The sequence below is a fragment of the Hemibagrus wyckioides genome, linkage group LG23 (assembly GCF_019097595.1).
Source record: "Hemibagrus wyckioides isolate EC202008001 linkage group LG23, SWU_Hwy_1.0, whole genome shotgun sequence".
NCBI classification, from domain to species: domain Eukaryota; kingdom Metazoa; phylum Chordata; class Actinopteri; order Siluriformes; family Bagridae; genus Hemibagrus; species Hemibagrus wyckioides.
The window spans coordinates 1,157,354-1,169,907 of NC_080732.1; the positions used below are offsets into that span (position 1 = coordinate 1,157,354).

The 12,554-nt window shown below is 38.8% G+C and overlaps 1 protein-coding gene across 3 annotated transcripts in view; it reads left to right on the forward strand.

Moving 5' to 3' along the window:
• Positions 1-11,053, forward strand: part of zdhhc20b (zinc finger DHHC-type palmitoyltransferase 20b) — a 20,324-nt gene extending 9,271 nt beyond the window's left edge. The window contains exons 4-14 of one of the 3 annotated variants that reach the window (XM_058375859.1): positions 1-2; positions 102-171; positions 783-815; positions 908-1,028; positions 1,707-1,742; positions 3,753-3,885; positions 4,006-4,132; positions 4,222-4,314; positions 4,958-5,058; positions 5,301-5,348; positions 5,449-11,053. The exon at positions 1-2 is cut by the window's left edge and continues 119 nt beyond it. In XM_058375859.1, the coding sequence (XP_058231842.1) occupies positions 1-2; positions 102-171; positions 783-815; positions 908-1,028; positions 1,707-1,742; positions 3,753-3,885; positions 4,006-4,132; positions 4,222-4,314; positions 4,958-5,058; positions 5,301-5,344 (760 nt within the window). In that variant the 3' untranslated portion in view covers positions 5,345-5,348; positions 5,449-11,053. The remainder of the gene's footprint in view (positions 3-101; positions 172-782; positions 816-907; positions 1,029-1,706; positions 1,743-3,752; positions 3,886-4,005; positions 4,133-4,221; positions 4,315-4,957; positions 5,059-5,300; positions 5,349-5,448) is intronic. The other 2 variants (XM_058375861.1, XM_058375860.1) reach the window with 2 other exon arrangements.
• Positions 11,054-12,554: the final 1,501 nt, after the last annotated feature.

Below are 12,554 nucleotides of genomic sequence, written 5' to 3' on the forward strand. Positions count from 1 at the left end.
AGGTGAGACAAGTCCTGAATCCAAATTAGACTGACATTACAGCAGTAATAATAATAGTTGTAGTACTAATACAGGATTCATTATTCCCTCTCTCTGTACAGCCATCCGCTACTGTGACCGTTGCCAGGTCATCAAACCGGACCGGTGCCACCACTGCTCCGCCTGCGACATGTGAGTTACAGCTTCGACTCTGCAGATGACTCGGCTCTCAGAACAGAGAAAATACTAGACACTATAATACTTTGAATATTATACAATTACACAGATCAGCCATAACACTATGTCATAATGTTATGGCTGGTTGGTGTATATCTGTGTAAACATAAACAGATGATGTATGATATGAGGATTAGGAGTTCAGGAATGGTGCAACAGTTCAGGAGTCGATTCATGAGTCAGTTCAGGATTCGATTTGATTCTCTAAATATTTTGAACATATTTTAAAAAACGCAAAAACATTCTACAATTTTTTCTGTGTAAAAGGATGTTTAATATTGTTAAACCTTTCTTAAAAATAAATAAATACTTTTATAAATTCTCCATTTTGATTAAACATAAGCTTCGTAGCAGCTCCACATCGTTTTAACCAGAAATAGAGCTCCAAAGTTGGCTAAAGTGACCGTGAGAAAGTCCTGCTGTTTTTTTTCGGGGGTTTGTCGTATGAAACTCTTTAAAATCGTCATGTTTGAAATGAATAAGGTGATGTGACTGACACGAGAAATACACTGAACAGAAATGATTTTAAATCTGTTTATAAACAAAACTTGTTTGCTGTGTGACAGGTGCGTGTTGAAGATGGACCATCACTGCCCCTGGTGAGTGACCTCATCTCTGGTTTCTGAAGCAAGTCTTGCGCTTTGTGTTTATTTCCCAACACTGAAGTTTCCTCTTTTTTTTCCTAATGCAGGGTGAACAACTGTGTAGGTTTCTCCAATTACAAGTTCTTCATCCTGTTCCTGGCCTACTCGCTGTTGTACTGCCTCTTCATCGCCGCCTCTGTGCTGCAGTACTTCATCAAGTTCTGGACAGTGAGTAATCACGCCGTGACTGCCCCCTTTGTTTTTTGATTAATTAAAAATAAACCTTTGCACTGACCTTTACGTCGGACATGCTGAGGTGCGGAGATGTGACGAAAATATCGTATCATGAAAAACCTTTTTTTGCCATCTGTTTCTGTTTTCTTAAATAATTAATAAATAATTAAAAAAAAAACATTTTGATGGGATTATTTAATGTCTACAAAAAATTTTTTTTTATAATAAATAAGAATTTAACTGAATTTTAAATTTGTTTTTTTTTAAAAATTGTTTAATTTATTTGTTCTATTATAAAAAGCCAAACGATACAGATATCACCTCGTCACATCACCTCTCCCTCTCTCTCTCTTCTCTCTTCCTCTCCCTCTTTCTCTCTCTCTCTCTCTTCTCTCTCCCTCTCCCTCTTTCTCTCTCTCTCTCTCTCTCTCTCTCTTCTCTCTCCCTCTTTCTCTCTCTCTCTCTCTCTTCTCTCTCCCTCTCCCTCTGTCTCTCTCTCTCATTCTCTCACTCTATCCCTCCCTTTCTCTCTCTCTCTCCCACCCTCTCTGTCTCTCCCTCTGTCCCTCTCCCTCTTTCTGTCTCTGTCTCTCTGTCTCTGTCTCTCTTGCTCTCTCTCATTCTCTCACTCTATCCCCCCCCGTCTAACACTCTGTCTCTGTTTACACTAAGCTTTGCCGGAGGAAATCAGCAGAGAATTGTCCGAAGGTAATCAGTGGTGTTAGTGATTGTTAGTGATTGTTTATGTGTCCATGCCGGCATGGTAAATAAAAACAAATAAATAAATAAATCCCGCTTCATTACACTTCATTTTCTTTTTCTTTTTTTCTCTCTGATTGTCTGAATGCTGTTCTGTTTGTTCTCCAGTGGAGTCGCATGATTAATCACATGTCTCTGTAAACCTGAGTATTTTACATTCCTGCGTTACTCTTGGTCTTGTTTTTCCATATTTATTTATTTGTTTATTTGTTTGTTTACTTTTTTGTTTACACTCCTACAAAATGTCCTGTATCTCCCTTTAATGACTGTTAAGTGCACTAGATAGAGTGCATAGGAAGAGAAAGAAGTTTGGGAATTTCCAGAGCTTAGATTTACAAAAAACACCTAAAGATTAGATTCTACTTTTTCTTCAAGTATCAAAATAAACAATTTATTAAATTATTATTACTTTTTTTTAATTGCTCTACAGTTAAACTCTCTGACATGAAAATCTCTTTAAATATAATGAATTCAGTCCTAAATAAACATTAAATATCATTTTATATGTAAACTTCTCCAGTTCCAGAAAACATTTCTTTCCCAAATCCTGTTCCAGTTTTCCGAATTCGTTACAGGATCTGTTATCCGATATGTTTTTCTCTGATCTGTATCTGATCCTCTGTTCCACTTCTGCTTCCGGGAATCAGACAGGTGTCAGATCTACCTGTAGGTCTAATAATGCTGAAAAAAGGAACAAATACACATAATCGTAATTTAACTTAAATTAATTTTAATTAACTTAATTTAAATTAAATAATGAGCTGCATTTATTACCTTATTTTTCTTTATTTTCTTTATATTAATACAGTTTTGTTTGAAGGAAAGGTCTTAGCCAAAATCTTAAAACTTAATATAATTATTAATATAATAAATATAAATTATAAAACATTTTTAAAAAATTATATATTCTATATTGCCAAAAGTTTTGGGACACCCCTCCAAAGCATTGAATTCAGGTGTTGTTTTTCAGGGGTCGGGCTCAGCTTGACTGTCCTACGCAGAGTCCTGACCTCAACCCCACAGAACACCTTTGGGATGAATTAGAGCGGAGACTGTGAGCCAGGGCCAAACTGGGTCGTCTGCCTTTATGCACATGAATGTAATATGCAGTTGTCCCGCACTTTACAGCTATAACAGCTTCAACTCTTCTGGGAAGGCTTTCCACAAGGTTTAGGAGTGTGTTTATGGGAATTTTTGACCATTCCTCTAGAGATGTATTTGTGAGGTCAGGCACTGATGTTGGATGAGAAGGTCTGGCTCACAGTCTCCGCTCTAATTCATCCCAAAGGTGTTCTATGGGGTTGAGGTCAGGACTCTGTGCAGGTCAGTCAAGTTCCTCCACACCAAACTCACTCATCCATGTCTTTATGGACCTTGCTTTGGTCACTGGTGTGCAGTCATGTTGGAACAGGAAGGGGTCATCCCCAAACTGTTCCCACAAAGAGCATGAAATTGTCCAAAATGTCTTGGTATGAAGCTGAAGCATTAAGAGTTCCTTTCACTGGAACTAAGGGGCCGAGCCCAGCCCCTGAAAAACAACACCTGAATTCAATGATCTGGAGGGGTGTCCCAAAACTTTTGGCAATATAGTGTGTGTGTATATAATATAATATAATATTGTTATCCTGCTCAGTTGTGTAACAGTCCAGATTTCTGAGCTTGTGAGTGTTTATAACAGATACAACCTCAAGGCAGCTGATAGTTTTTTCTTCTTTTTGAATCTTTAAAGCCTTAAAAACATTTCCTCATTTTTGTTACTCATTTTATTGTTTATATTAATAAATAAATCATCAGTCATTCATACTGCCATGGCTGATTATTGATTATTTATTAACTTTCTGGACTTTGCCTTCATTTATTACATCTCATGATTAATGTTTGTTTTTTGTGCAGCCCTGTGACTCATGTGTTTCACCCTCTCTCTCTCTCTCTCTCTCTCTCTCTCTCTCTCCGCCTCAGAGTGAGCTTCCTGAATCTCATGCCAAATTCCATGTGTTGTTTCTCTTCTTCGTGGCTGCCATGTTCTGCATCAGTATCCTCTCCCTCTTCACTTACCACCTCTGGCTTGTAGCGAAGAACAGATCTACGATAGGTAATGACTCTCACCGTCTCCACCACTCTGTGTGTGTATCCTCATGACCGCTTTGTTTATTTTTGGGTTGTTGTTTTTTTTTTCCATTCACATGACCTCCTTACTCTTTCATTCCTTCAGAGGCGTTTCGTGCGCCCGTGTTCAGAAATGGACCAGATAAAAACGGATTCTCTCTGGGTTTCAGTAAGAACATAGCTCAGGTGTTCGGAGACCAGAAGAGGTTCTGGCTGCTGCCAGTGTTCACCAGGTAAACACACACACCCTCCAGGAGGTTCTATCTTCTATCAGTGGGTTTATAAATGCTTTTTGTTTTGTTTTTGTTCTTCCCCTGTCCAGTCAGGGAGATGGTGTCACATTTCCTACCAGGCTGGTCATCACTGATCCAGAGCAGCCCACAGTAGTCGTACATCCTGACCATCTGAGCCAAAGGTGAGGTGCAGTTCCACATGTTCACCACTCGGTGGCACTGTTACACCAAATATAAGTTCCGCAAACGTTTTAAAATACTTTTTAAATGCTCTACTCCAAGAGTTTGATCAAAGATGTCGAAGTTTCTTAATGTACAAACATTACTTGTAGTATTTGTGTAGTGCCAGAGATTTGCTGTTTGAGTAAAGATCTCCACATCTGGCTGAAATCTCCTTTCCAGCTTCATAGTTCTTCAGCTTGAGAGCTTTAAATGAAACCATCTTCAGCCAACTTGGTACCAATGACAGTGGGCGTGGGCTTTCATTTGTGGGCATGGCTTGTTCTACATTTTTGTTTAAGTTCTGATGAAAATCAGTACTCGCTAATATGTGTGTGGCTTCTTAAGCCAATTAATTAAACACCAATTAAATAACGCACTAATTGGTTTGAAAATTGTTTGTTTCCATGCTCAGCAAGCTTCATTCTCAGAGTCGATTAGCCAAACTGTCTAGCTAGAGCTATCGTTATTGTTCTTCATACAGCTTAAATACATGTTTAATGAGAGGTGGTGTATAGCAGAATGAGAGAAAACTGGTTACGGATCATCACTTCATTACAGAATCTCTCAGCCATAGCTGATTTCACTTCACGTTCCCCCCCACAGTGTTGAAGGTAAGCAGTGTAGTCCTCTCAGTGAGTCTCAGAAACATCTGCTGAATAACGACCTCCACGATGATCACACCGTCGTAATGGCTGTAAAGTCCGGTGAGTTGCTTCACTGTGTTTTGTTACATTAAATGATTGGGGGCGTGTCCAGATCACAGCATCCGAGCCAATCAAGGCTGAATCATGTTTGATTATAATCTACTGCTATTGCACTAATCTATAAAACTCTACATCCTCCTCATCGGGTTCTGTTTACATCATTATCCTCAGCATGAATGATTTATGGAGCAACATTGTGGCTGAACGTCACGTGATTTGCACGTTTCTTTTGTCCTTCACAGATGAAAGTGACACCGTCACGGTTTCCGTGGAGAGCGAGTCCTAGCCAGGTCAGCATCCTGTGTCTGTCTGTTAGTTGAGAAGGAGGCGGGGTGATAGAGGAGGCGGGTTTGTAAGACATGATTGACATGCTGTCTTCTCTTCGTCTAGGGTTCGCGGTCATAAACTGTGGAGGAGAAACACAGCCATCAAACGTGATGCCTTAAACAACTCCATCACCTCTGCAGCAGCTCCTCGTCTGTGTTCGCATCCTGATCACACGTCTGGTTTCGTTTTGGGTTTTTTTGATTTCTCTGCACATCTTATCTTTACACTCACTCATGAACTATGATTAATGGTGCAACTCTTTAAAAAAAAATTGTGTTGTTTACCAGATAAACTCGCACTACCATCACGTTGTTAGGGGCGATTCTGTTTCCCCGGCAACGAACTGATCTGATGTTTACATAGCGGGGAGTGACCTAAAGAGCTAGAGCTGTTTACATCTCCGCTCCTTCTCCATTCACGCTGGGGTGTTTTTTAGTTTAGTTTTGTTTTTAATATAATCTTAAATAGCAAACGTGTTTTAAATTTTATTACATTCATGTCTTTTTTTTTTTTTTTTTTCCTGATTTATCGCGTCACAGGATCGCACATTTGCACGTTGGAATTCTAGCAAACATTTAAATAGAATTAAAAAATATATTATAATTCACAACTATAACAAAAAAAAGAAGAAACAAACCGTTTGGTCACAATATCAGATAACGTACTTCCGGGTGGATAACGGCGCCGACGCTGCGCTGGTGTTAGGTGAACAATATATTTAAAATAAAAACATTTTAAATAATCATTTATATTCTGATTAAATATTAAAATACACAAATATCTCCTGTTTCTTACTTTAGACGGAACTAAACACTCCTAATGTTTGTTTTTATTCTACTAAAATGCTTTCGGTTCAAGTTGGACCTCAAATTTAATTCATTATAAATGATTCCTTCCTTCAAAGTTGGAGCTTCATCGGCGTAGTCACGTGTGTTCAGATGTTTCGTGTCTGACTTTAAAGCAGTATTGTTTGTGTTCTCCTGGTATTGATGAAATAAAGCGAAACAGGATGGTGTTAGGGCGATGTGGTGAGATCGTGTAGCGACGATCTGATTTAACAAACCGGTTTTTCTGCGCGGTGAAAACAAGATGCATGAAACTAGATGTACAGATGGACAGGAGTTAAAAAGTGGAAAGAAAAAAAAAGATCCTGTTGTGAAACGTCTCAAAAACAGCAACGTTTTGTATCTGTTTGTATTTCTGAGTCGGGTGTCATTTGCAAATGAGTCGACTCAATGAGTCGATTTAATGAGTCGACTCTTTTAGCTGAACGCAGAGAGCCATTTTTTCCTCTGGTTGATTCTTAGACAGTGTAATTACTCCTGTAGTGTGATGATCATTTAATCGAGGAAACTTCTCTCCAATATCCTGTTCGTTAAAGCATTAAAGCGATTCATTTAGAGTAAGTTCGTTATCAGCCAGGGGCTTGTTAATTTAAATCAAACTTGAAATTCTTTATCTGAAGGGTTAAGTCATCGTCAGCCATGTTTAAGTTTCAAATATGTTAATGTTTAATTTAAAAAAGTCAAAATATCACAACTTTTACAACGAGTCAGTTAGGAGTCGATTCATACTGAGCCGAGTCAAATGATCTTGACTCACTTCTGAAACGAGCCGAATTTCCATCACAAGTTTTCAGGCCTTCCAAACCGGATCTGAGTTTTCCACCCGGAAGTCCGCCAACCTGCACATGTACAGACTTCAGATTTGTGTAAAGCTTGTTCGCAGGATCACAGGGGGAGTGTGGATTAGGGTTGTTTTTTTACATTAAGGCTGTTAACAATTAGTATAGTTTTTTATTTTTTATAATAGTTAGGTCTTGGGGGGACAAAACAGCAAATTAGAACGTGTGAAATCTAATGTTTTACTTTTAGACGTATGACGTGAAGTGTGTGATGAAGTTTTGAGGTAAACGACCCTCGTGTCGCTCCGTGAGGGATTTAACATGAGCGTTCTTTTACACAGTAAACCCCATGTACTGAGTTTTTTTAATTAAGTGAAACGTGACCCAGTATTTCTGTCAACATCTAATTTACTCACGTATTTCAAACACTTTTTGGATGGATGAGTATCAAAGAATGATCTGTTTGGATGCGCGATCCCTTCCAAAAGTATTGGAACATACATCTCACTTTGTAATAAATGTATCATCTGTCATTTCCTGATATTTCCATCTAGGTACACGACCTGGAGCATGGCGTCTTAAACAGCTTTTAACAACAAAGACATCGAGATGTAAACATCAGGAAATGTAAGATGAAATTCCAATCTGTCGTCTCGGAATCTCCAAAGTCCTCGGTGTAGAGCTGTTCCAATACTTCTGGAGGGGGCTGTGTACAGCGCATTACATAGGGTCTACACTCTGTGTAGTGAGCATCCATGTTGACTTGGAAAGCCTGAATGATTTTCACTGCTTTAGGAAAGTGACTGTTTTTTAAATTCTGTGCTTTGTGATAAACAGAGAAGCTACTTCTAACGTTCACCCATTAATATCCATTAGACACTCATTAATATCCATTAGACACTCATTATTATTCACTTATTAATATTCGCCGGCATTTAAATACCAAATCTTTTTAGACTCAATTGCACTTTCTAACCGGATTCGACAGACCAGGTTCACGAAGGTTTTTTAGTCAATAGCACAGATGATGTGTTTACAGCTCGCTCTCGCCGCAGAAGCTTCTCACCTCGCAACCAATCAGAACCTTTCTTAGAATTTTTTTTTCTCCTTTTCACAATAATCAACGTTTCTGTTATAAATAGCGTCAGATCCGTCTCCTTTATTCGTTCACGCTGAGCTCCATCTTATACAAACCTGCTCCAGTATTGATCTCCAGAGAATTCTGGTGTATAAATTGGTTGTAAATAAATCGATTCTCGATCCGAACGATCCGTTTATAAATAACGAGGCTTTGTGTAAGAGACTCCACGTTTTTATGCATAATTCATAAGCTGGTTGTCTTATGAAAAGATTTGTTTATATATAGCTGTGTAGGATTAGATTTATATTCAGTTCGTTTTTGACAGTGTTGGCAGTCCAGTGCAAAAGTTTACACACACACACACACACACACCTCTGAAGTGTGTGTTAGAGTTAATTGTTTTTCTCTCGCTTTTGTTTGTTTGTTTTTTTTTTTATGGTCATGTTTTTGTGTCTGTTTTTCTCACAAGTTCAGTGTTTTCTGGATCTCCTTCTCCGGCTTCGTGATGGCCGAGATGTTTCACGAGTTCTGTGTCGATTCATGACTCTGATTACGAGTTTCAGCTTGTCTGAAGTTGTAGGAATTTTTTAAGTCACATGTTTAATGGCAAGAACAGACCCGAACAACAGTCTTGAACAAATTTGTTTTCTAGTGTTTTGTCAAGACAGATGATCGTAATGATTTGCAACGTAAACCTTGGGGCTTTATATTGTTTCCAAGGTGATGATTCAGTATTTGATTCACAAACGACTCGCCATATGATTCGATTCAATTGAGTCACATTCGATCGAATGTGGTGGAGGTCTGCATGGTTGATGATGATGATGATGATGATGTAGGGAATCTTCAGTAAGCTAAAAAATATGTATTGATTTTTCCCTCATGAGAAGTTTTTCGTTTTCTTAATTATTTAAATTAAAATTTTCAATTATTTAATTCATTTCAATCGTTGCTTTTCTTATCGATGTGTCGATCCAAATTTCCAAGTTTCACCTGTATGACGGTGATTATCTGGGGGAAAAAATATATTGAAAAATATAAAATATTGATTGAAAATTTCGACTGATGAGGATTTTAGCATAAAAAAAAACTACATCACTAATTTAATGAATCTCATGCAGAATGTTGATGGGGAAATGTTTTGTTCATGCTAATAAATATTCTTCCTGATGTCGTATGATGAAAATATAGAGCCCCACACACACACACACAAAAATCCACCCAGAAATGGAGGGGGGGTGCTAACTTTTGCACTGGACCGTACGTGTCAGGCTGGTTAAGGTAAAATCTGACCTTGGTCACTTAAGGCTGCTGTGTTTTTGCCAAATAAAGGGCTGAATATCAGAGCTCAGAGTGTCGAGAGCAGGAAGTTTCCTCTGTGTGCTCACTCTGAAGCCCAAGGACACCAAATCCTCTTTTCCTTTTCTTCACTTTTTCAATTTCCTGTTTATTTATTCTGATTGTTTTCCATCTGCAGTATCAGTTCAGTGCTGTCGCTTTGTTACTCTGCTGGCACTAGCCATCTGGTCGGGTGTTTAATCTAGAAAATGTTGAATATTATAAGTGTTTTTCAATATCCAAAGTGCAACTGTGTATTTGGAAGGTGGAGTGTGTGTGTGTGTGTGTGTGTGTGTGTGATGGTGATCAGTATCAGAGTTTTCTCCAGATCAGTACAGTATATCAGACCGTGCGTCAGGAATCCCGCTGTTGAAACACACACACACACAGTGTTGAATAAACACAGACCTGCATTAACTTGCGCGTGCGACACTGAGCCACCGTTTCCTCCATTCTATGCAAATTAGATCTCTATAACGCTCTGAAGGAGCGACAGATCCAAACCATCAGATCCAACACGGTTCCTCAGACGTTTCTTCTCGCTGCTTCAGCTTCTTACCTGAAAACTCCAGAAGGAATCTTTATACCTGTGGTTTGATCGTCTCCTGTCCTACAGAGACCATGGGTTGATATATATATATATCTGATAGCAAACACACACACGTTCACGCTGACGATTGTGTTATTTCAGGGTTTAGCTTTAGAAGGGATCTCTATATTTATATATATTCTTATCAGTATATAGGAAACAGGACAGGACAGGCCACGCCCACCCACAATTTGCATAGAAAACAATAAGGAGCGTGTGATTTAAAAGCCGTGTCTCTCTCTCTCTCTCTCTCTCTCTCTCTCTCACACACGCACAAACGCACAGACTACGCAGCTCCGATTTACAGATGGAGATTTCTGAGCTCTGAATGTTTAAAACACTAAGCTGATGTATTTTTCTATGAATTTAAGTCTAATGGAGCATCGTTCCAGGCTGTAGGATAGAGAGAGGAGTGTGTGTGTGTGTGTGTGTGTGAAAAGGAGTGCTTCAGTGGAAATGTGAAGATTTCAGCACACATTTATTTCGTTCTCGTGAACAGCAGACCAGTCTCGTACCACTTCCTTTTTTTCTTTTTTGCTTAAACGCTGCCGCAAAGTGGTTCTGAAATTTATAGAAATATTTAAGTCAGGTCTTTTTGCTTTGTGGATATTTCCCTTCATCTTGTTTCCTCTTTCAGTCCCAGCACTGATGATTTGATTTCTTTATTCTTCAACAAACTATTTTTCCTTCCTTTTACACCTTTTTGAAGCCATACTGAATTCTCAATTCGGAATTTTTTTTTACTTTGGACCATTTTTTATTTATTTATTTTATTTTATTTTATTTTTTTACAAAAAAGGAAAAAAAAATCCTAGGAGGTTTTCTGGCATGTAGAGTAGCTTATATTTGTAACCTGCTGATTTTTTTCTTCTCTCGGTCAAATATGTTTCAGGATTTACAGGAAAATATCGAACAGACTGTAAAACATTGATCTCACGTCTATTTTTCTCGTCCGATTTAATTTGAATCTTGATATTTTGTGAATGAAGTACTTGCTTATTATGTGAACATGACTAAAAATAAACGTGCTTTTATATATTGTGTGTGTGTGTGTGTGTGTCAGACCCTGAACTCTGACCAGCTCACTGACCGTCAGGACACTGACCTCGTCTTACACATCAGAAGTGAGGAATGTCAAATAAACTCCAATGCCCCCCTTCCTCTGGAGTTTATTTCTTTAGAGTTTTGCTTCATTCCAGAAAAAAATGACTGCAGGATCAGCTTTCATGAGTCTTTCACTGACCGTGGTGTGTGTGTGTGAGAGAGAGAGAGAGAGAGAGAGAATGCAGAGAGTCAGTGATTAGTAAGAAATGAAGAATTGAGTTTTAATCCCCGGTGTGTTGCTGCATAGACTTCAGCTTTGCTGGAGCGAGGGAGGAAAATAAAAACCATCCCAGACTGATTGCGTTATTGTTTTATGAAGAAGAAGAACATGTGAGGAATTAAAGTCCTGACTTGCTCTGAGGATTTGCTTCTTTCGGTTTCTGATCATTTATCTGATAACGGAATTTCTTGAGTCAAGGCATGAAGATGGGCTCCGGGTTGCGTTCAAAACGATCAGATATTCATTTCTTTTCGATCAAATCTCAGAATTTTCCCTGTGAGATTGTCAGTCATGTATCCGTCCAGTCCGAGTCAATGCCGTCTGCTCAGCATCATATGGATGCATCAGATAAGGTTTCATACCACAGTAATTTCTCTTCCTGAACAGGATGATAGATAAAGAAATCATGTTGAATCTGTTTCATAAATATTTTCTTTTGTTATTGTTAGTGATTTGTTGCTAGCAGAGAGATAGCGGAGTTTAAAAGCAGGGGGAATAAAAACATCAGGTTTCACTGTTAGCTCTTAAAAACAAAACATCTCTCAGCATTTTCTAGTGATGTTTAAGGTTAGGGGGCATAATGGAGGCTTAGTGGTTAGCACTGCTGCCTCACAGCAAGAAGGTCCTAGGTGTGAAACCCAGGGTTGAACAGGTTTGCATGTTCTCCCCGTGCCTGCCTGGGTTTACTCCGGGTACTCCAGTTTCCTCCCACAGTCCAAAACTCAGAACGCAGGGTCTTCTAGCGAGATGACGAGCGCGACGCTGCTGATGGTGATGTTAACATTGACAAGTGAAGCTTTCAGACACTGATTTGTTTAACAGAGTTTACAGAGGGTTAGGTGAGAAATCCCGTCAAACTAAACTACTAAAGCGCCGCTGCATCACTATCAGTACAGCATTGTGGGTAATTTAGGAACTTGTAAATGAAATAAAAAATTTTGGATGCTGCTGAAGATCGTGATGTTGATTATATGAAGATAAATATGCTTCGGTGCTTCAGAGTTTTTCCATTCAGTGACACACAACACTGACATCAACAGGTCAACAGACACATCAGCGCCATCTTGTATGCTGTGTGTGTGTGTGTGTGTGTGTGTGTCGCGGAGCAGGAATCATGTGACACTGATCGAACAATCACAGCATCATATGAAGTTAGCGTTTTTTGAACATAACAATTAAATTAAAATGTTGTGTGATGTTTAGAGGACAGTTA